A 25,905-nucleotide genomic window follows, 5' to 3' on the forward strand; every position below is an offset into this window, starting at 1 on the left:
TCGCTCGATTTCCAGCTTATGGCCTGTTATGTCAAGCAGATTCAGAAAGAGCCCGTCCAGGAATTTCACCATATCCTGACCCTCTTCGGCCTGAGGAATTCCAATGATTCTGATGTTATTCCGCTGGCTACGGAATCCTCCAACTTCTCCCAGACACGCTCCATATCCACCTTGGTCGCTAGTGGATTAGCAGATAATTCCCTCTCCGATGACTCCCGATAATCAATCCGTTTCTTGACATCCCCCACTCTTGTAACCACCTCAAAGAATTTAGTCTCCATGGCAGTGATCGATCGGCATATTACAGCAAGATCCTACAAGTCAGCAACGACCTTCGTCAGCATTGCCGATATGTTCAACATTTCTTGCCAAATTTCCCTTATTTCTCCAACCAAATCGACTCCCGGACTCGAGACCTGCTCAGGGGTGTCAGCTTGAGCACGTAAGTGTCTTTTAATGTCTCCAGAGCCCTAGGATTTTGAATTCTTTGACATATTGTCCTCCTAGAACAGTTATGGAACAGAGTGTACCGAATCTCACCAGTTTAGGTCATTGCTAATTTTAACACTACTAAAGTGCGCAAAGCTCGGCGTTCACACGTCCGAACCTCACATGGCGTCATTTTCAACAGAAACATTTTCAAATGCTCATAGAATTTCAGATGTTTTCCTTCATGCGAAATAAGGGCTTGCAGGTTTTAACGGAGAGCAGTAACAACGTGAGAGAGTAAAGAATTTAGGACAGAAATAGAGGTATACATTATTACTATTGCATAATGTAATATAATTTGCGGTGTGGTCTGGGTTTCATAAATTATATAACAACAATATGAATTTTTATGTAATTCTATCCCTGTGCAATAATTTTTAATGAAAAATTCAATATTCTTTAAAGCCTTAAAAGTAATCATATAGCCCCATTTTATTATATGATTTCAAGTTAAACATCAATAAATAACTACTTAATGTGTAGGCCTATCTGTAATAAGCATACATGATCTTTAAGAAGTATGACAATTGTATGACAATTGCTTATCATAAAAATCAGTTATTTATGAAAAATTATTGTCAGCCAAATTTCATAATCGTGACAGCCCTAGATGCAATGGGGTCTGAGTTCTTAAGGTGTTGTGGTGTGAACAACAAGGGGTCTGAGACCACATTAATGTGAAGAGGACCGAAAAAGAAACTGGGTCCTCTTTTAAGTCCACTTACATTGTGAACACCAAAAGCACTGAGGTCATTTGCGGCTGGTTCCCTTTCTGGTTCACTTTAACTGAACTGGGTTTGGTTCATTTAAAATGTTCTATATGTGAAACCACCGTTAGGCTCAATTCAGTTAGATAGGATGCTGCAATATAGAAGACAGCTGCCTCTGTAGGCAGGAGACAGTATTTATGTATCCTAAATACACACAACTAAATATATTCACATTTTTCACATAATTTAGCAAAATTACAGCTTGATAGGAAATGTATTTATGTACCTTGTGCTTGGCACCTACACAAAAAGCATATTCCATATATCTGCTTATTTTTAAGAATTGGCAACTGCAGTTCCATGCAGCTCCTGCTGTGCTCAGAGATGTAATTTCTGGCCTGTGTGGCTTATATGGACCACAGCACTGCAGGTCTGCTGTCTCCTCCAGCCAATCCTTATTATTAGAGTATGAGCAAAGTCCATTTATTATCGCTCTGTTCTCAGTTCTTTCAGACACACAAACACCACTAACTCCATCTTGTTTGAGCCATGGTCTTTAAGAGAGGAAGAGTACACTTGAGCCGCAGTAAGTCTGTCTGTGCTGGAACAGATCAAGATTGTGTTTAGCATCTCTTATATGACCACTTAAAGATAATGCACAACACAATTTACAGCATGCTTCCACTTTAAAGGGATAGTTCACCCGAAAATTTAAATTCTCTCATAATTTTCTCATTCTCATGTCATTTTCTTTCTACTGCGGAATGCAAATTTTTTTTTTAAATAAATATCCTAATAAATATCCTGGTCTGTCTTTCACAACACACACAACAATGACAATTGATAGTGACTTTATAGTTTAAAAAGGACCCAAAAAGTTTCATTAAAGTAGTCCATAAGACCCATGTATCATATTCCAAGTCTTCTGAAGTCATACGATAGGTTTTGGTGAGAACTTTAAGTCATTTATCAGTAAAAGTGAGCATAATTATATTTAATTTAATTTAATGTAATTTTACAGATTCATCTCTATGCTTAAATGCTACAGAATGCCAAGGGCAAATCGAGTCTTGGAGGAGGCATTGTAGTCATTTTTATCAATATATAAAATGGTTGCTTTAGGATCTTTATGGTGCTGGAAACCTATATTGCAGCTCTTTAATTTATATAACACTTTAAAAGCATGTAGATGTTAACACTGTAGTACAATAATCACTCTTCACATGAGTCTGACTCCTTATGAGAATGAAGTATAAAAGTATTTATGCAATATTGTGTAGTAATTTATTGAGATCCAGGGCTGTCAACCTTCCCTTGTAAAAATGTTTTGTCCTGGGTCCTATGAGTTCAAGCGATGGCCCTATTGATATCAGTGGTGTCCTGAAATGACTGAAGATCTGGCTTTCAGGAAGCGTTTCTAGCACAGCACTATGAATAATTGAAGTTATTACAGTTATTCCAGGAGCAGCTGACTGATGACTAACTGTGATATCAATGGCCTCATAGTTTAATTGTAATATTGGTGAGCTGTGCTTTTGAGCTTTGAAGAGTTAACAAGAGGTGGCATGATTTGAGGGATGACTAATGTATTAATGACCCACAATCTTAATACAAGTGTTTCTTCAACTTTGGGCACTTCTATGTTCCAGGGGTTGATTTTTATTAAATGTTGTGTAAAGCTCACATTAAAACTTAATGGAAACTTTTTTTCTTTTCTTTTTTTTTTACCATGCCTTCATCATTTCTTTTTGCTATTTTTCAAATGCCTTTTATGAATATATTGTATTGTTGTATCCTTTACTCAGACTTTTAGACTTAAAGTATGTAAATCCACCCTCATATTTTATGAAAATGTTTATTGTTTTATGAAAATTAGAAATATTCTTACATTCTTACAACTATCAGAACTTTAATTAAATAATATACAAAATATTAATATATAAAATAATTAACTTTTTCTCCCTCACAAATTATGGCTGTCCTCAGTTTTGGCGTAATTTTCATCATGACCAGCAATTTTGCCACAATTTGTTTTTTAAAGTTTGTGTACCTGTTTAAAGAAACAACAGTGTCAGGGAAGAGAATATGTGAAGAAAATAAATAAAATCAAGGTAAATGTTGATTGTGGACAATATTTTTATTGTGCATTGTTTTCCAATCACACTGTTACTGTGCAAAAAAAATAATAATAATAATTATCCAAAAAGTCTGAAAATATTATCTAATTGTGTGTATTTGGGATACATAGAAATGCTAGCTGTGAAATTAGCTAGCATTCTCCTGTGAAGCATGTATATTCACTGCTAGACATTCTGAATAGTCAAATTAATTAACTAGTCAGTTTGAAAAGTTGTTTTAAGGGAGTTTCATTTCTACAAGTCCACAGGGCCAAAAGTGAGAATGGTTGAAGAAACACCCATACTGTACATTCAGTTTCTGTATATTTAGACCGAAATGTGGGTCAGTACTTGCAAAAATCTCTCATTCTTCATTCCATTTGAACTGGTGCGTCACGGTTTCAACACATGCCAGAACCAATGGCTTTTTGGCATCAAAACCATCAAACATGGTGCAACACATTGACACACCATTTCTTTCTGGTCCCCACACAAAGCTATCATATGGCATCATATGGTCTTGGAATATTGTGCATGAGTCATATGAACTACTTTTTTGGTGCATTTATGGTGTTTTTTTCTTGTTTTGTCCTTTTTGGAGCTGGAGATTGAATGCAGTAATACATTTTTTGACTCACCATCAGGTTTCAAGTGCATAGATATTTATCTACATTCTGCACACAATAATGGCATTGACCTTTATTGTATATTTGTAGTGTCATTCGGACCCATTTCCTTATCGTTGGCATCACATGTAGCCCAGTGTTTATCAGCCACAATATAAACATGTTCTTAATAGCACAATTGACACACACAATACTAGAATGAAACATGCAAATTAATGATAATGAATGTTACCTTTTAATTTAAATTTTGTTTTGTATATCACATGACATAGAATCCTGTAAACCACACAGAGAGGGCATGTTTCAATGGCAAGTTTATCCATTGATGGCCAATCAAAAATAGCCGTCTAAGTAATTTTTCGGCAAGCAACATGTAAATCTGTTTTTTGGAGTGCTCTTAAAAGTATGAAATGGCAGGATAGTCACACTTAAGAGCTTGGGACTGTGCACGGTTTTGTGGTGCCTTCCGCCAATCAGAGTCAGGATGTGATTTTCTTGCAGCTCCAAAGTTATTTGTCACATGCATTTAAGGCTCAGTTGATTGGTAAAAAAAAAAAAAAAAAAAGGTTTTTCGAAACTGAATGCCCATGAGTAATGATGGCAGACTTCAAGATGAATGGGAATGCTAACACATTACTCTCTCCAGGTATTATAGACCCCCTTAGTTGTCTTACATAAGAGAGAGGTGTACAGTAGACCAGAGGACATGTTGCATCCAGAGTTCATGCGCTCAGCCCTTCTCATTTGTTCTCCATCAGACAGTGCTCCTCCACATGATAACAATGCAGCATTTTCAGCTGTTTGCTTTTTACAAGAATAATGTTGAATGACCACTGCATTGTGCTTTTGATGTCAGAACTAGAGTGAGACAAAGGGACTGTGGCTGTGGCTGTGCAGTGGGCAAAGGGAGGGGAGTGTGTTCGTAGACACTTGTTGTGGAAGTCAGAAGAGGGAGAGAGAAAAACAAAGCAACAGAATAAAACCGGCAAACTCACCAGAGCCGTGACAGTCCGGTCTGCTTGCCCATTTGTCTGGGGGTGGAACCCAGAGGACAAAATCACTGTAGCACCCAGCTTTCGACAGAACTCTGCCCAAACATGTGATACAAATTGGGGGCCTCTGTCAGAAACCACATCGACTGGGAGGCCATGAATGCGGAAGACTTGGTTTATGACTTCTACTGCTGTCTCCCTCGCTGAGGGGAATTTGAGGAGGGGAATGAAATGAGCCGCCTTTAAGAACCAGTCCACTACAGTCAAAATGACTGTGTTGCAATGGGAGGGGGAGACCAGTTAAGAAATCCATGGCTATGTGCTACCAGTGTCTTGAAGGGACTGACAGCGGTTAGAGGAGCCCAGCCAGGGGATTACAGAAGGTCTTATTAGTCATGCAAATGGGATAAGCGACAACGAACTGGCGAACGTCCCGCACAAGAAATGGCGACCAGAAGCGCTGTCCAATGAGCGTCTGGGTGCAAGTCGCCCCTGGGTGGCAGGCGACATTAGACGAGTGACCCCACTGTAGGACATGCGTCCGAACTGATCGCGGAACAAATAACCTGACCACTGGGCTTGTGGCGGGGGGCGTAGTGTTTCGTAGCTCAGCACGGACATTAGCCTCCACCTCCCAGGATACCATACCATGCTCGAGTGGTGGGGAGGATGGTATCCGGTGGGATGGTGGAGTTCTTAATTTCGAATCATCGAGACAAGAATTCGGGCTTGACCTTTTTTAAGCCTGGGTGATACAAAAGGGTGACATTAAACCGAGTGAAAAATAATGCCCAGCGAGCCTGTCTAGAGTTGAGATGTTTTTCGCTACGGATGTACTCTAGGTTCTTAGGATCAGTCCAGACCACGAAAGGTATCCCCGAACCCTCTAACCAATGACGGCACTCACCCAAAGCCAACCAGACAGCCAGTAATTCTCGGTTACCGATGTCTTAGTTCCATTCAGCCGGTTTTAAGCGGTGTGAAAAGAACACACACGGATGTATCTTTCCGTCCGAGGGAGAGCGCTGTGAGAGGACCGCTCCAACACCAACCTCGGATGCATCCACCTCCACCATTAACTGACTTGCAGGGTCAGGAGTAATTAAAATTGGTGCGGTAGAAAGCCGCTCCTTATGTTTGGAGAACGCAGCTTCAGACCGCGGAGACCAGCAAAAGTCAGTGTGAGTGAAGGTGAGATCCGTCAAAGGTGCGACGAGTTGGCTGTAGTTTCTAATAAACCTCCGATAAAAATTAGCGATTGTGGCTAGTTTATTCTGTCAGAACAAGAGTGAGACAAAGGGACCCAAAAGCAGAAGAACAGTCCAAAGAATTTATTAACGGCAGGAAATTCTATTGAAACTGGACTGGTGAAGGTTAGCAACCCTGGCACCGGCTGCAGTGGCAGGAGGCGAGTCTTGGAGCACGTAGTGGCCGCGCAGTGGGCAAAGGGAGAGTGTGTTCGTAGACAGGTGTAGGTAGCTAGCACATTAATCAGTGGCATGATCAATGCCTCCCCAGGAATGATCAGTGTTCTCATGGAAACGCTGATCATGCATGCCAGTTCTGCGTGTGAGACAAGAGGGAGAGAGAAAAACAAAACAACAGAATAAACCAGCAAACTCACCGGAGCTGTGACATTTGATTGAAATAGCAACAGGTAAGATGGATTGAGATGCTGTGCATCCAATTAGACAGCATGATTGTGTTGCATAAGAGATTTTATCTACCTCAGGGGATGGGGAGACACCCGCCTGATGGGTCTGAACCGGGCCAAATCTGCCCCAGATGGGCACAGTGAATGGTGTCCTGCCTCAACCTGCAAAGTCCGATCAAGAACCGAGAAAAGTGGATGAAAGGAACATTAAGGATTCGTGTAGATGGCTGTATTGGTGTGATTCTTATTCTTAAAAAAGAAATACAAAGAAAAACGAGATGGTTGGCTAATCAACGGCCCCACTCATAATTTAATGATTTTTTGTTAATGAGTAGAGTAGGCTGAAAATGTTTAATTTATACTGTATTACATAACCATGCAGTAATGCCTGTAAATACTCTACATATGAAAGGTGCTTTATCTTTTTTTTTTTTTTATTTTTATTTGAAACTTGATGGCCGCAAACCAAAAGATATGAATATTCATAACAAATGAATTATCAGTCCGGCATCAGTGGAAAAACGGCTTCATATTATGTAACACTTGAATTAAAAACAAAAGACTTCTAACAATAATACTTTATAAATATTATCGGATCAGCCATGTTTGAAGCTGTTGTAAAATAGCTCATATATGCACACCTGTGAGTGGACATAAGATCTATTTTTTTTTATAATGTGGCAGTTTGGACCACCTTAAAATGGCTGCATTTGTCCCCTGTGTTGAGTAATGCTGTTGTTTAGCATGAAATGGCATGTTCATAGCATCAAGCTTTCTTACATACCTTTTCTGCACAAACATGGAGAAAGAAGGGATTGCACTTCCATTGTAACCTTGATTTTATTTAATTTTTTTAAAGAAAAGGAGGGAAAAGTCGAAATTATTTTTTGTGGTGATCAACATTATGATATATATATTATAAATGCTGTCAGTTGAGCTAAACCCGTATTGAACCCGGACTGTTCCTTTAATCCTAAAGTAGAAAACCTGCTCATGTTTATTTGCTAATTTGAGTACATTTGACTGGTAAATGAAATGAGTAAATTTTACTTAACTTTTTGAAGTAGCATTGCCAGCATGCACTGGGCTTGAATAATTCATGAGCTTTCACTGTTTGCAAATGTATTTACACCATTTTTGTTAATTTAGTTGTTAAGTTTGGTGACTTCTTGTTCTGTGCAGTCTTAAGTTAATTTTCTACTCAAAATTACCTGTTTAATGTTTAAAAAAAGGCAGATGCTATATGCACCCTGGTTCAAATAATGATATAAGCTATTTACACCCCAGTGCAAATAATGGTAGATATTATTTTTACCCCAAACCTGGTGCAAATAATGGTAGACACTATTTGTACCCATATTTAAATGCTAAAATACAGTATGGGCATCACTGCTGTGTGTTTATTTAGAGTCCCACAGACACACTGCATTAACCCCTACCCCTAAACTTAACCTTAACCTCCTCTTAGAAAATATAACCTTGGTTTTACTACAGTAATATTTTCATCATGGTAATTTGTTGTAAATTTACTGTAACCACAAAATTAACCATGGTTACTATATTTCCATATTACTGTAGTAAAACCAGGGTTAATTGCATTAAAACTATGGCTTCTGCCAAAAAACCTTTTTTTTTTTTTTTGTTTGTTTGTTTGTTTACTGCTGTTGCTGTTCCCAGTCTGCAGCCGATCTCACGCTCCCTTCTCCCTTCACTCGTGAATAAGACCCCAAGATACTTCAACTCCTCCACTTGGGGTAAATATTCTCCCCTTACCAGAAGGGGGCATGCCATCCTTTTCCGTGAGAGAACCATGGACTCAGACTTTGAGGTGTTGATCCTCATACCAACCACTTCACACTCGGCTGCAAACGTTTCCAGCGCATGCTGGAGGCATCCATATGACAGTGCCAACAGGACAACATCATCCGCCAAAAGCAGAGACATCACCTTCCAGCCCCCACATAGAATGCCCTCCTGACCTTGGCTGCGCCTCGATATCCTGTCCATGAAAATCACAAACAGGAGTGGAGACAAGGCACAACCTTGGCGGAGTCCAACACCCACTTTGAACAAGTTTGACTTCATGCCGAGTATGCGGACACAGCTCTTGCTCCACGTGTACAGAGACCGAATGGCATGCAGTAGTGGCCCCGGCACCCCATACTCCCAAAGCACCTCCCACAGAATTTCTCAGGGAACATGGTCGTAGGCTTTCTCCAATTCCACAAAACACATGTAGACTGGATTGGCAAACTCCCATGCCCCCTCAATTATCTGTGAGAGGGTGAAAAGCTGGTCCACTGTTCCAAGGCCAGGATGGAATCAGCATTGTTCCTTCTCAATCTGAGTTTCAACTATCGGCCAGAGTCTCCTTACCAGCACCCTGTCATAGACTTTCCCAGGGAGGCTGAGAAGTATGATACCTTGGTAGTTGGCACACACTCTCCGGTCCCCTTTCTTAAATATAGGGACCACAACCCCGGTTTGCCAATCCAAAGGCACTGTTCCAGAGGTCAGTGCAGCATTGCAGAGGTGTGTCAGCCATGACAGCCCCACAACATCCAGGACCTTAAGCAGTTCCACCCCCGGAGATTTGCCACGGAGGAGCTTCCCAACTACCTCCGTGACTTCACAAGGGAAATGGACTCTGATACCCTGGAAGCCTCTGGCCATGCCTCCTGTAAGGGAGGCATATCTTTTGGGTTTAGGAGTTCCTCGAAGTGTTCCTTCCACCTCCTGACACTGTCCTCGTTTGAGGTCAGAATTTCTCCACATTTGCTGAACACAGCTTTAGCGAGGCTCCTCCAACCCCACCTGAGCTGCCGGATGGTTCTCCAGAACCTCTTTAAGGCCAACCAAAAGTCTTTTTCCATGGCCTCCCCAAACTGCCCAGCCAGTTAACTGATCAATCATGAATAAAATGACTTATTCATTTAATTAGTTTGCTAACAGGTTTACCAGTACATCCAGTTTGTTCACTAGTTCAGTGACTAGTTCAGGTGTATTTGTTCAGTGAGACAAACCAATGATATGCTTCTTCACAGCCCAGTCTCAAATGTTATTGGCTCATGATTTAGAAGCAGAAAAAAAAGCTACACAAATGGAATTTATATGTCTATTAATGTACAGAGACACTTTAAAAATTATGGGCTTACTTTTTACCATGATAGAGAAAAAGTTCAAGAAAGGCCTAAATACCTGGGTAGCTCAGCGAGTAAAGATGCCCGAATTGGCCCGGTTGCTAGGAAGGGTAGAGTCACATAGGGTAATCTCCTCGTGATAGCTATAATAATGTTCGCTCTCGGTGGGGTCGCATGGTGAGTTGTGCTTGGATGCCGTGGAGGATAGCATGAGCCTCCACACGCGCTATGTCTCTGTGGTAACAAGCTCAACAATCCACATGATAAGATGCGTGGGTTGACGGTCTCAGACGTGGAGGCAACTGAGATTTGTCCTCCGCCACCCAATATTTTCACTCAGATACACTTATGTGCCTCCAATGAAGAAAGGCAGAAAATGGAAAGAGAGAGAGCAAGAGAGATACCAATAATGTGTTTCAGAAATAATCTTTAAATGCATGTTATGTCAAGACGTGATCTGTTATTCTGAATATCCTGAGTTCATTTGCATTAAACATATTAGAATTCCATTGACATTTGATGCAATCAAGGAGCTAATGCATTTACAGGTGATGGTGGAGTCAAGTATATACTTTACTTTGATGGATAATGTCTAATTGCTACTGAAGCACAGCACTGAAATGCTAGTTACACTTTAATCAGATGTCATGCGCACTGAAACCCCTCAGACATGCTTTACATACTTCATAACGCACACACAGAACGGACAGCTAATCGACTGTGAAGAGATATTCGTGGAATTTGACAAAGTGTATTGGATTAAAATGACTTACTCCACCTTTAATGCTCAAGGGAAAAATAGCCAGGGGACACTGTGCGTTTTGATTTGACTAATATATGGCTTTAATATTTGATTCGCACATATGGGTGGACCTGAAACGGCCCTTTCTTTCTTCTGATTGGTCAACCTGCACCGTCGTCTTCTCAGTGCTGTGAGACAGAATAAAAGTTCTCTGCTGTTTAATTGTTTAGATGAATTCGTCTCAGTTAATATTCAATTCTTTACCATTTATTCTCCAAAACTCGCCACATTTATTGCAACTGTGCTATCTCTCTCATCAATTAGTCAGACGCAGTGCCTACACATAACTGTAAAATGTTCAATGAATGCAGACAGGGTTTTGTCTTCATGCGATTCAGCATTAGGACAATCATTGCCACGTGAAGCAATTGATAAGAGCGACCACACACACACACACACACACACACACACACACACGTGATGTTTATTAAGATTAATCCCTCACTCTGTATGCCAAATGTCTTCTCACAATTATCCTTCTTCATGCCACACAACTTGTTTTATTCATGTATAAGTGGTACCATGCAGTGCAGCTGATCAGTTGGGCACTGGTTTTCCACACTGCACGTGAGAATCGGCTGCAGTTGGGTCTGGCATTCGCAGTTTGGGTGACCAAACGTCACTATAAAACCGGGTTGACAATCCCGATGTTACAAGTAATGTACTGTGTCCCGGTGGACTTACAGTCTGACACCTTTTGTCCTAATAATTAGTCTAAGGCAGCTGTAGTTTTATTGCTTTTAGTAAGTGTTTTAAATTAAACATCAGTGTTGTGTGTTTTTGAAATGAGAAATCATCAAAGAGTTTTGAAAGAATCAGTTTATTTTTATTTTTACATATTGCAGTGCAATGAACAAAGCAAGATGCGGTTCAGGGATTATACAGACTCAACGTAGGGTGCATCCAAGACAGATGAGCATTCATGCCAGTGAATTATAACAGCTACAACAGTAAATAACAAATGAGTTAATTTTAGGTTCAATATTTTTTGGCTATTCGGTTTCTTACTGCGCTCTCTGCCGGCAGCAAGTTTGCAAAGATTTCGCACACTTCGCTTGATATTATGGTATATAAATATAAATGGTATATAACTATAATATACAGACATGAAACACTGCACTCAGGACTGTCAGTTGGTGTGGCTGCAGAATTATGACTGAAAATGTGCCGATGTGCTTTCGTTGCTTAGCGTACTTAAGGGACCGTCTGAAAATTCCACTCACTATTAAACAGACGTGTCCAATCACTCATTCAGTTGATGTGCAAGTTAAACATAAAACATTAAAAGTACACTTTTATATTCCAAATGTTGTACTAGGTTGCCAGTTAATAGACTGAGCTACTACAGATGAGTTTTTTACAGCAAGTCCAATAATATGAAAACAGTATTAGATTATTTAAAATAAATAAATAAATAATTCACCAAAATGTTATTTTCACATTCCAAAGGTTATTTTCACATCCAAAGGTTATAGTAACTTCCCAGTGTATAGACTGACTAACTGTAAAAATCTAATCTCTAGTAAGTCAGTCTATCTGTGAAAGTTCTGGAATGTGAAAATAATGTTTTTGTTCATTTTAGTGATTTTTTTGTTTTTCATAATGTAAGTGAATATCGTACATTCATATGCACAGCAATCACTCTGGCGATCTTCTACAACCTGTGATTGTGTTTCTCTTTTCTTTTTCTTTTTTTTTTTTTCGGTTTATTTTATTTTTTTAAATAAAATTTTTTTTTATTTTGTATGATAGAACATACAAGTCAGTAGTCAAATAAATGGCTGCTCTGACGCCAGTGACGTTTTAGTTGTGGGTGGAGTTTACAGATGGTCCCTTAAGCACCACAGGTGAATATCCAACAAATATCGAACCTAAAAATAACTTTACCCCACAGTTAAACGTCAGCCTATGTCTTTACAATGTAGGCATATGCTTCAATAGTGGGAAGAAAAATGTAGAAAAGGGGATTAAATAAATAAGTAAATAAAAATTGCGAAAAAAAAGTAATTATTTGTTTTTTAATATTGGTTTTGTAAATGAATAATGAAATAAGTTGTTCTTTGTTTTTACGATTTTGAATTCCTAATTGAATATAAAATGAACGAGTGATACACAGATTTCATAAGCCACCAAACAAGTTAATTAAGAAAAGCTTGTGTATCTTTGTTGGTTTGAGAGTGGAAAATGTAGCTATGACTCATCATAAGCAATGTGTTTGAGGCTGTCTCGTAACGAGATTTTAATTAAGGATATTTTTAGTGTAATTACTGACCTCAAGCTGGATATTGCGTGCATAACATGGGAATTGAGTTCAAGAGAGGTGTCAAAATTCCACTGTATATGACGTTTCACTTTTGAAAGGGAGGGGTGAAGTATCGGTGTGCATTTGTGTGCGTTTCTCTGATATTGTTGCTGAATATTGTTACCCATCTTTTCATGTTCATCTCAGGCATATATAAAACCCTGTAAACTTGGCATGCTCTTTTGACAAGAGCACAGAAAACAAGGGCATGAGTGATGCTCCTATACACTACTGTTCAAAAGTTTAGGGTCACTTACTCATTATTTATTTGATTTGATTTTTTTTTTTCACATTTTAGAATAATAGTAAAGTCATCATAACTATGGAATAATAGAAATAGAAATATGGGAATTATGTTGTGTCTAAAAAAATCCAAAATAAATCAAAACTGTGTTATATTTTAGCATCTTCAAAGTGGCCACACTTTGCCTAGAATTTGCAGAAATGTACTCTTGGCATTTTCTCAACCAACATCTTGAGGTGTCACCCTGGGATGCTTTTAAAACAGTATTGAAGGAGTTTCCATCTATATGCTGGGCACTTAGTGCCTGCTTTTCTTCATTATTCGGTTCAAGACATCCATTTCAAAAACTTTTTTTTTTTTTAATAAAATTTTTGTTTTGTAATTAAATAAATATGTTGGCACAATTCTATTTTTGTCTACAAAACTAATTTCAAACATTTAAGCATACGCCTTCAGATCAAAAGTTTAAGATCATGATAAACTTTTCAGGCAAGTGACCCCAAACTTTTGAACGGTAGTGTACGTCCCAGTGATGCATGTACGATTTGCACCTTCACTCCTTTAACCTTTCTGGAGTCAGACATCATACATGTTAGATGAAGTCGCAGCAGTATCAGTCACGTTTTTTTTACGTGTGACTGGCAAAAAAAAATAAAAAATAATTATGAACAGGTAGAAAAGAAAATTCTCTTCTCATTTATTCACCCTCATGCCATCCCAGATGTGTATGACTTTCTTTCTTCTGCTGAACATAAATAAAGATTTTTAGAAGAATATCTCAGCTCTGTAGGTCCGTACAATGCAAGTGAATGATGGCCAAAACTTTGAAGCTTCAAAGAGCACATAAAGGCACTATCAAAATCATTAACATGCCTAGAGATATAAAGGCAAGATATACATTGAAAAAGGAGTTATATTTTGGTCTGTTGTTACCCAAAATTGATTGGATCGCTTTAGAAGACATTGATTAAACCAATGGAGTCATATGGATTACTTTTATGCTCCTTTATGTGCTTTTCGGAGCTTCAAAGTCTTAGTCACCATTCACTTGCACTGTGTGGACTAACAGAGCTGAGATATTCCTCTAAAAATCTTCATTTGTTTTTAGCAAAAGAGAGAATTTTCATTTTTGGGTGAACTATCACTTTAAGTGAACAGAGTTCCTGTTTTCATTTTCATTGAAGGATTCCCATTTGTAGTAATCTTTATGACAATAATAATAATAATGAAATTCAAATAAACAAATTCACTTTCAAGGAGAAAATCAAAAAGATTTAGAGAGGTAACATAATGCAATAAGTCATAAGAGGATGTGGATTACAGTAACTGTAGTGTTTTAAAGCATTAGTTCACCCAAAAATGAAAATTCTCTCATCATTTACGCACCTCTTTCTGTCTTCAGCAGAACACATTTAAAAAAAAAAAAAAAAAAATAGCTCAGTAGGTCCTTAAAATGCAAGTGGATAGTGATCAGACTTTTGAAGCTCCAAAATTCACAGCCAGTCAGCATAAATGTCATCCATACAACTCTAGCGATTAAATTAATGTCCTCTAAAGTGACACGATCACTTTTGGTGCGAAAAAGATCAATATTTAAGTACTTTTTAACTATAAAGCATAACTTAAGGTCAGCAGCAGTATGCGCGTGTGACGTAATCACGTTGGCATGTTCATGCGAGAACTGACACACATGCAACACACCTGGAAGAGCAGCGCTGTTTACAACCGAGTAGGAGGAACATTGTACAGAAGCTGTGTTGGTTTTGGTTTAGGTCTGACTTTCTATATCTTTGGTTTAGGGATGCACCGATCTGATACCTGGATACTGATGTTTTTAAGTGGATCCGTGACAAAAGGTGCATGATTGAGATATGTTACTATATAGTACTATTATAATATATTATTATTATTATCATTTGTTTACAAATTGTAATAATATTTAAGTTGAATGGGTTCCAAAAAATAACTTTGTGAATGAAAAGTGAGCTGATGTCTTACAACTAAACTGAATAAAAAAGAGATCTGAATTCTTTAAAGTCCAGATACAAGTTGAAAAAAAATATGTGAAAAAATCAGTTTTCTACTGATGATTTATACTGAAATTACTGTTAATTTTGCTGCTACATTATCCAGTGTACTAGTTAACAAAAAAGTTTTTCTTAATAAGCTATACATTTATATTGAAATAATGTGTAGTTAGAGGTTTGTGTTTCTTTACATATTAAAGAGTACTCCCAATTAGTTCCACACAATAATGTAAAGATATTCTAAACTGATTATGCAAAAAAAAAAAACAACACTGGTATCGGATCAGGATCGGTATTGGCCGATACTGAGATTTCCGTTATCGGAATCGGATCGGAAGAGAAAAAGTGGTATCGGTGCATCCCTAGTTTGTTTACTCACAATAGTACGTTTGTGTGCTTATCCTGGACGTCTCAACCGAGAGAAGAACGTGAGATTATGTCCGTAACATGCCTACGCGAATTCTTCACACGAGAGACCAGTGAACTCGGTGCTCTCATGAATGCATATACTGCTGCTTAATGGAAGCGATGGTTTGTAGTTAAAAAGTACCTAAATATTGATCTTTTTCGCACCAAAAGAGATTGTATTACTTTAGAAGACATTAATTTAATCGCTGGAGTCATATGGATGACTTTTATGCTGACTATCTGTGATTTTTGGAGCTTCAAAGGTCTGATAACCATCCACTTGCATTTTAAGGGCCTACTGAGCTGAGATAATTTTCTACTTTTATTCAAATGTGTTCTGCCGATGAATGAAAGTCATACACACCTGGGATATCATGAGGGTGAGTAAATGATGAGAGAATTTTCATTTTTGGTTGAACTATCCCTTTAAGACATAATGTGAATCGGAGCTTAATCGGCAGTACGATAAAACAAAACAATGTTAAATGATTCCATTAATTAACAGGAATAATCACAGTAAACAATTCTTACGCCAAGTAATATAGTTAATTAGCATAACTGTAGGCTGTTTGCAGTTGCCAAGAAATGTAGTAATTAGCTTCAATATCTTTCTCTGTGGGACTTCTATTTATATTTAGGCATTTGTGCAGTAGCAAATGAATAATGCCATTGGCAATTTTCCTATTATTTATCTGTTTTCATTGAGTTAATTTATGAATATAATCCTGATTCATAGTTATAAAAGAATTTACCAAATTGTGTTGGTATTTTGGTTATTTTTTTATTTATTTTTATTTTTATTTTTTTTAGTTAATATGCACTGATTATCTTCAGAATTAATAACTTAAAACATCTTTACACTGCAAAGGAAGCACAGGAGTTGTATCTGAAGTGGCACATAAAAATCATGTTTACACAGACTGTTTAATGTAGCAGCATAAATGTATAGGTATCACAGTCATTGGAAACAATGCATCACATGCTGCAAATTGGATTGATGATGTTCATGCACAGCTGACTGGAAATAAGACCCATACTGATAGACAATGGCAATTTATTTACACCGAGCCAAAGCCTCATCAGAGCTGTCTCTGATACTAGGGGGTATGGCTTTTATTTAGCATTTGTAAAAGGTCATTCACACTGAATGTGTTCTTTCGTTCTGTTTGTGGCACATTTGTCAGATGGATGTTTTGGCCATTGCGTTACGTCTTGCTGTTTTATTTTCAGCATCTTGCGCCATAAACGCTGCACTTAGATGCTATGCAAGGGTAAAAGCTTAACATTTTCAAATCGAAACGTGCATTGGATGGGGCCCATTTTATTCCATTTCATGTTCAGTATGAACAGCCCCTAAAGAGGCCTTTAGTTACATACTGTAGACCTAGCTTGATGCTTAATGTGTTTTGCCAAGACATTCATCCAAAAAATATATATTTTTAGATATTTCACAAACAGAAGTATTAAACAGATCTCCACGTCGAAGCATTTTCATATTTATTGGGTCAGAAGTGTACCTCTACAGACCAAACCAACAAGTTGACCAGATGTGGTGGCAATGTTACATCACTCGCACAATCGCTGCATGTTCTGTTCTGTTGTGTTCTGGGACCAGCGTGCATTAATATACTCCTAACGAGGGCTGGACTCACACACTGCTGGATGGAGGTCTGTCCAGCTACTTAAAAATTAATCCTAATGGTCTTTTGTTTCATCATGTGTGCTATTGGATACAATTTCCATATACAGGACATTTAATCCATTTAACATGCATATTGCTATAAATAGCTTAGAAACAGTAATCAAATAATTTAGATCACTCACACACTCAGTTACGGTAATCCTGCAAACCGTTGATTGAGATTATGAAACTAATATGTTACACAACTCTTTCTCAGTAGTCCATGTATATGTGATTTTTGGCACATCATATTTTAGAATGATTGTCGGTGATCATGTCCAGTTTTGAGTCTCACTTTAGAAGTGAAGTGTTGCGATACCTTTAAAATGCATATTTCCAGGCATTGGGTTATAGTTGTTTCTGACTCACTTGATATTCACAGTTTAAATATGTGTTTTAGCAATTTTACAGTGATACTCTGTTATTACACAGTAGAGGTGGGGGATCAATATTTCAAAGCATTGCCATATTTTACCTCACAATATTGTATCAAAAGTTTAACACCAAACATTTATATTTTTAGTTGCCATTTAGTTGCCTTTTTTATTCATATAATTGGGACAAAATTATTAAGAGATTGAGCACCACTCAGAGCAAGTGTGAGAAGATGAAATGTACTGCAACATTATGTTAACGGAAACTCAATCATATCTATTCGACATGAATGCAAACTCAGAACAAGATAAGAATATAATTCTATATGTTGTTTTACTTTTTAGGATATCTGTACAGATCTTTCATACAGCTGAAATGGTTTTCATGTAACAATAAACACGCTGAAATCAAAGTGTGTTATTACCTCATGTCGTTTTTGTACTGACACTGACATGTAGATTCTCTATGCTACTTCTCTGGCTCAACGATGAAGCAGGATGTTTTGTAGTTATTGCTTAAAGCGGCATCCGGTGAAGAAGAATGAGAAACAAGCTAGTTAAAGATCATGTCAGGTTTGAATTGCAATAAAGATACATAGTAAATCACAAACAAATGAATCACGATATTATTGTATTGCAGCCTAGATATCAATAAAATACTGTATCACCAGGTCCCGACTGGTTCCCACCCAACCCGGTCTCATGACAAGTCGTAATAATCATATTAGTACAGTCATTAGTATTATGGCACCTTTCCACTGCACGTTAAGGTTCGACTCGACTCGACTCTGCTCGCTTTACTTTTCTGAGCTTGCTTTTCCACTGCAGTTTAGTGCCGCCTCAACATGGGTGGGATTATAGGCTGATCGTCATAGTTGTGCCGCCTCTACTGCCGTGATATCATCTTAAACGTGACACAAACATTACTGACCATAAACAATAACGTGACCACTAGCTGTTAGCTACTAGCTCATTGTGCTGCATAAAGTAGTTGTTGCATGGTGATTTTACACAAGTGTAACAGTTAAATTGGCCTGGTTGTTTTAGAAGCAAGCTTTCCAGTAGCTGGTTAACTAAATAAAGTGAAGCTTTCAAGCAGAATATAGAGTTAACGTAACAAAACGTACCATCCTCCATCGTGGACTCCAACAACGCCGAGTCCAGGGCACTCTCCCTCCCATTGCTCCCGGTCTATTGCCATAGATAGCATCCATTTGGTCGAACCACTTCCACTTTCTTCTGTTTGAACCACTCTAGGTTTGAACCACACCAGGCTGTTGTGGTCCTTGATGGTTCTGTAGTCACTTTTAATTTTTTTTAACTTTTCCCTACACTGTTGGTAGGTCCGGTGGTAGCTGTGTGCAGCCAACAGCTGAGACTCTTCTTGAAAGACTTCATTTCGTGTCGTTTCATTCGTCGCTAACGAGAGGAACGTCTGCACCTCGTTTATTGACCATGGCGTGGTTTTGCACACAGCCATTTCTTTTTACAATTCGAAAGTCGCGTGAACAAATGATATTGCTATCGCTGTTGCTAACTTTAAAACTAGTGGGTTGATGTCCCGTGTCACAAATCCAGTGACGCTGGTAGAGATGACTTTCTCTGACCAATCGGTGATCTGCAGGGTTTTGACGTCACATTTAGTATTGACTCGGCTCGCTTGGAACCTTGACCGAGGTGGTACTAAAAAAAGTACCAGGTACTATCCATAGTGGAAAACCCCCAAAAAGCGAGCAGAGTCGAGTCGAGCTGTACCGTGCAGTGGAAAAGCCCCATTAGTTGTATTTGAAGAAACCCTAACTATGATTTTAATAGGAGAAAAAGTCTTGTGTAAAAACATTCATCAATTATTTGCATTGCATAGATAAATATGGCACGAGTGACTACATTTGTTCACAGATGTTTCCTTTGTAAAATAAAGTGTTGGATCGGAGGCTAGCTAAAATTTTATGCCTGTATTGTATTGATTTGAAATTCTGTTTGTTGAGTAGTAGGTCTCTATGGGGAAAAAACTCATACCTTTTCATATGAGCAATTCATCGATATCTTACAATTCCGCCATCTCATATGAATTATTAGGAGTTGTCGTGATGTAGTATTCGCCCCATAACAGGTTAGCCTACTACATAAAATGCACAGTACCTTTCTAAATTGTTTCCTTTTTGTTTGTTCTCTTTTTCTGAGTTCTTCTTGAGTTTTGGAGGTGATTTACAGCTGGCGGATTCTTTGAGATTTCATTTGGCACAACACCTCGAAGCAATCAATGTTTATTCCATGTTCTATCTCATTTAGTCACATCTTATGAATAATGATCATATGAGGCCTCAGTATTAGCACAGCTATTGAGAACAGGCTAGAGATTCTGCCACCCAGAATGACCTGCAGTATGTTTAAATTTTGCAAAGCCAAACGAGAACATTATACTATCTGGCAGTACAACTGTGGGTGGTATTCACTGATGGAAGAGTTTTGTAGAGAAAAAGAATTACGGATTTTAAAAGCAGAAATTTTGAATTTAGGTAAGGTAAAAGAAAATCAGCTAGGATGAGGAAAGGTGGGTTCTATTGTGAGAGATTGCTCAGCTTTTAATTAGTCTGCTGGGAAACAAAATTGTGTTTACAAGTTTCCAGACTACTACAATAAGGGCATCTGATCGCTGTATTTGAAGTCTGTGAGGTTCATGGTGTTGAATCTTTAAAACATATTGAAGAGTTTTGCTTGAGAGACATTTAGTAGCAAGGAAGCAAGATATCTTGGACCACACCTGAATGTTTTGCTTTGTTGTTATCCACATTTATGTTTACCTGCCCCTCAGGTGCGAATTATGGGGGGCTTTGGAGGGGGTCTCACCTAAGAAAAAATGGAAATGCATGAGAAAAAATTATTTTGTAGCATTTGATACTAGTGCCGGCCAAAGCACATCTCCCTAACTATAAATGTAACATAAAAAAAGAACTGTGATTGGTCTCTTTACATGTTGGTTAGGACACATTTGCAAGAAAATCAGTAAGTCAAGAAAACATATAAGAGTTGTAACTATAATTGTATTTATAGTTAAGGGTTTTCTTAAAGAAACAGTTCACCCAAAAATAATAATTCTCTCATTATTTACTCACCCTTATGCCATCTCAAACTCATAGTAAATGATGAGAGAATGATAATTTTTTGGGCGAACCATTCCTTAATTCCTAAAACTGTATGTCTAAGTTCTTGATTTGCAACTTTGATTTGAGTTGACGTAATCATTGGAAATCATTGTGTGTGTGTATGTGTGTGTGTGTGTGTGTGTGTGTGTGTGTGGTGTTGTTGTTGGATGTGTGACTTTGTATAACTACCTGTATTTGTTCCGATTTTAGGTTGCCAGATGGGAGCACAGGACACAGGGCCTGACACGACTTTTCGGTGGACCTTATGAAGCCTGTTATTTCCTTGGTGTGCTTATTCTCCTCCTCAATGTTTACCGTAGTCACAGGTAACACAAAACATCTACCATTACCTTTTTAAAACTGACCCATTTTGCCCCATTTTGCATAAGACAGAGCCTCACAGTTAGCCTTTGCTCAGAGATTTCATCAATAATAACACTGTGACATCTGTGTCTAACGTCGTCATCAGACCACCACCTCTTTGCTGCACATTTATCCCGCTTATTTCATTTAGTTTATTCTCATGACTATGTCGCCGTTGCCATGGCAGCCTCAGTCTCTGCTGCAGTTGCTGTTGTAATCGCCATTGCATGTGACAGCCTCCACTGTTTGTGTGTGTGTTAGACAGACTGGTGCTATTTTCTACCCCGTTCTGAGAGAGTGAATATGTTCTCAGTACAACTGCAGCACACACAGATTCCCATATGTCACTGAGCTCCATTTCTACCAGTCTCCTGTTTAGTGTCATAGCCTTTGTGTTCACATTTAACATGATCTGCCCATTACTGCTCAAACACTAGTGCATGTAATCATCTTGCCATAAGCCATGGCTGTTGAACTTCTCCAAACAAAGGGCCAAATGGAAAGGTTGTTGGTTAATATTTTTCTCCTTTAAACTGTTGAACATTTGTACACATTTACGTTTGGCTTTATATTTTTTACAAAGTCTGCGCTTAAATGAATGTCATCTTAATGTTACACATTTTAAATATAATTAATAATACAAATAAACTAAAAAAAGAGAATAACTGGAGCAGATACAAAGTTTCATTTCACCTCAGGTTGCACGTGCACCTCTCTCACTTGCGGCGTGAGCAGGAAAATGTCTTCTTGCAAGACAAGAAGTCTCAACAAAGTAGCTATGAAATCCCTTCGGTGGTGGTGCTGGAAGCGGATTTCCGAATCGTTGGCTTGAAATTCTCTATGGATGTTATCACATTTGAAAGTTCTTTAAATCTTTACATGTTTGTAAGTCATAATCGCCTCAGGTGAGTCAAGTCCTGTCTTTCACCGGACCCGGACCATGTTGACATGTTAATTGCTGATTAAGAAGGCTATTTTCAATGAGGTACCGACTGCTTAATGGGTTAAACTATCTTTTATTGTGTGTGCATGTCATGTTTAGAAAACATTAGGTTTATTGTAGGCTACATCACAGGCCTATTTTTTCTATTCTGTTGCTATTTTTATTTTATTTTTACATCGTAATACATAACTGTTTGGCCTATTGGTTAACGTTCTTTACTGAACAGCTGTCATATTAGATCAATGGCTAATGCATGACAGCACATCGTGAAATACGTGGAACGTTTCAGTGCATTTTTGTTCTTTCGTAGATTTGGCTTACGTGTTAATTATTTTCAACAGTGTCCTGACCGTTTTAATATGTTAAGTAACTTTTACTTGGTGATTTCCGTTTAGAACAGGCTTTTAGGGTTGCTCTATCGGTCCTGCACTATTCATTCAATTGTTTTCAATAAATATGGCTGTATTCGCAAACGTTAATTCAATGAATGTGTATCATGTTCTATATTTAATGTACAATGATCATAATGCAAGGCAAGCACGTCGCAGATGAACGCTACTTTTCAGCAAAATTTAGCATTGGATTTGGAATAAATTAAGCATTTTAAATGGGTCACATAAACAAATTTTCTTGGACTGCTTTCTGAAGGTTTCTTACTTTTTAGACTAGTCGACTAGTCGAATCCAAAATACTTGTTTAAATGTTAGTGAAATTAGTAGTTCTGCACATACCTACTTAACAGGCCCATCTAAAGCTATGTAGCATACAGATTGACATCTCTTATATTTAGCTTCATTCCATTTATAAATACATTTACATTAGTGATTAATCACTGCATGCATAATGTCTTTATTACTGTGTGTGACTCATTACACTGTGATTGCTAGCAAATCCTCCCAGAATTGATGCACTTTAAGGCAGCAGATAAAAGCTATTCATAGCGGAGTCTCTGAGGACCTTTTGGTTTCACTTTCCTTTGACAATTAAACAAAGCCGTCTTTATGATGCTTTGTTTTAGCAGAATTGCACATTGGAAGCATGAGTAACTTTCCATCTGAGCATCACAGTAATGGTTATTATTGGATAATTTCATGATGAAGGTAGTAATAGTGCTTTATGTGAAGTCTGCTAAAATCTGTTTCCACCAAGATAAAATTATTACGGCACAGTCTAAGAACTTTTTTACTTCCGAATGGAAGTAATTACAGGGAAGAATATTTATTACTTATAATATTAATTCTGATTTATAAAGTTTATTCCGAGGCCAAGTGTTAGATTGATTTTACCATTATTAAAGAGTGTTGTTAGGTACAAAACATTGTCTCTACGAAAGTGGCTTGTTGTTTTAAACAGCGGCAGTTATGGGGACGATTCTACAGACATACAGTAGTTAAAAAAAGGACACAAATCTATTCAAAATGAACAGATTTGTCGACAGCTTACAGGAACAGAAAGTGATTCTGTTACTTGTGATAAAATAACGGCATTTTTGTGCTGATGTGTCAATGGTAGCAAAATGGATAAACCCAAGAAAGCTGTTGCATGTGTAAAAGGCAATCCGACAATTTAACTGCAAGTTATCGGGTTTCATGTGTGAAAGTGGCTACTGACAGAAAAGTGGGTGAGAGAGGAATGGGATTGGGACATAACACTGGCCTGATTCGATCCTGGGTCCCCGTGAGCCAGCAGCTCTTATGTTAAGAGCAAGGTTGCTTCTGCGCCACAGTTCCAAATAATAAAAAAAAATAAAAAAATAAAAAAAAGTCCAAAGTGTGAACAGAACATACTTTGACTAGAACACAACATATAATCCTATCACAAATTATGATGAATTTTAATAAGCTTTTCTTCAGTGTAGAAGAGAAGTTCTTGCGGGTAAAACTCTGCTATGTGCGACAGTGACCTGAACGCAACCTTTTTATTCTGCCTTCTCACATCCATTTGTCTCTGTTACATCCTGTGTTTATAGAGTTCTCAAAGCAGTGCTGTGTGAGTCAGTGTTTCACATTCTTGTCAATGGGACTATTACCTAACTTCAGATCCACAGCCTTCATCTCTCGCAAGGTCAACTGCTGCTTTCTCAAGAGGTTACTCAGCCTCCGTTACGTCTGTCCACCTGAATGAAGTCAATGTCTTCGCCTGGTTTTTATTACAAGCAGGGTGTGTGTGTGTGTGTGTGCCTCTAAAATGTAACCCATTTATTTCACTGACCTTTTCTTTTGTATATATATAAAAAAGCTTACATTTTTAAAAGCCTTCGTTTTGCCAGTAACTCACCTGAAGTACAGAATCAGAGATGAAAACACCTTAATCATTAAGGTGCATCTTACATCTGCATTGCAAGAAAATTTATTTAAAGAATTTCCAAATAGAAAGATCAAAGAATTCTAAAATTGTGATTTGTAGGCCCGGGAGAATCGAGGTCATTAATAAAATAAAAATAAAAAAGTCACAGAAAAGTCAGTACATTTTAATCCCTGTTAAAAATAAAAAATGGCTTAAACCAGCCTAAGCTGGCTTGTTTGTCTTAGGTCTCCCAACCTGATCAGGCTGGCCTGTTTGATGATTTTTGAGCTGTTTTGGGCACTTTTTAGCTGACTAGACAGGATGACCAGTTTGGCCAGGCTACGAGATCAACTAGACCATCTTAAACCAGCAAGCCAGCTTAGGCTAGTTTTTTAGTAGAGGTAGTGAATATAATTTTTTTTCTAGTCAAGTTCAGTTCTAAAATGTTTCCTCAACTAGAAATGAGTCTTTATGCATACAATCTCTAAAATAATTTGTTAAAATTTATCACAAACAACTGGAAAAAATCATGGAAATTTAAAGGTCAAATGGTGTGGGAGCCCACCCTGATTATTTAAGAACTGATGTAAGTTATGTTACAACAATCTTTATTTTTAGGTTGAATGAGTGTCAAAATATATATTTTTTTTATTGTGGCAGGGCGGAGGGCGGAGCCGAGCTGTGATTCTGCACACCCGGCCCCTAATCAGGCTGATCAAGCCAGAGAGGGATAAAGGCGACCGGAGACGGCAGTTCGAAAGAGAGTGAGTTACGGGCAGCTGCCCGGCAAGTGTAACAAAGTTCAATGGAAAGGAGGAGGTGAGAACCGGCTTGACAATATAAAATGATTAACTTAAACAAAAAGACAAACACATGCCGGGCAGCTGCCCGTAACACTCTCTCTTTCGAACTGCCGTCTCCGGTCGCCTTTATCCCTCTCGGGCTTCATCAGCCTGATTAGAGGCCAGGTGTGCAGAATCACGGCCCAGTCCCGCCCTCCACCCTGCCACATTTATATTCTTGGAAAACAACAGAAGCTGATTGGTCTTAATTAAACCTATCAGCTTTTAGTCAGCTAACGGATATCATTGATACAAGCTGCCCTGTTTTTCATAGTGTTATTGTCCACATTAAAATCACTGGGATAAATGTCCTCTTTTTAATGAATTCCACTCTGCACCTTTCCCATGATCATTTATCATGCTTTTAAGAGATCAAATGTTTATATGTGTGGGACAAGGTTTTGAAGTGGCTCTCTCAGTAGTTCGGCAATAGTGAGGCTTTGCTGTGTAGAAACATCACAAAGGATAACTGTTTTGCAATATAATGAACTACATGAATACATAAATGGGTGTATCTTCAACTTTGGGCTTCTTCAACTTCTTCAGCTTTGTCTTAAGGGTTTTAATAAAATAACATATTTTTGTCATTGTTGTGGTTTCAGGTCCACGTCAACCATTTTGCCTCTATGTTTTTTCTTCAAATGTTAGTGTATTGTTTACAATGTTTATAATGAAATAATAGATGTGATGTGTGGAGAAAACAAAGAGAAAGGTAAATATCACTTGTGAATAGAATATTTTATTGCGCATCACTTCTAA

The 25,905-nt window shown here is 38.0% G+C and overlaps 1 protein-coding gene across 2 annotated transcripts in view; it reads left to right on the plus strand.

Moving 5' to 3' along the window:
- The window catches only part of LOC127426636 (phosphatidylethanolamine N-methyltransferase-like), a 121,853-nt gene that overhangs the window by 29,802 nt on the left and 66,146 nt on the right, over positions 1 to 25,905 (plus strand). For both annotated transcript variants that reach the window (XM_051673565.1, XM_051673566.1), the window contains one exon: positions 20,923 to 21,038. In XM_051673565.1, the coding sequence (XP_051529525.1) occupies positions 20,923 to 21,038 (116 nt within the window). The remainder of the gene's footprint in view (positions 1 to 20,922; positions 21,039 to 25,905) is intronic.

This window comes from Myxocyprinus asiaticus, chromosome 36 (genome assembly GCF_019703515.2).
Source record: "Myxocyprinus asiaticus isolate MX2 ecotype Aquarium Trade chromosome 36, UBuf_Myxa_2, whole genome shotgun sequence".
Taxonomy (NCBI): domain Eukaryota; kingdom Metazoa; phylum Chordata; class Actinopteri; order Cypriniformes; family Catostomidae; genus Myxocyprinus; species Myxocyprinus asiaticus.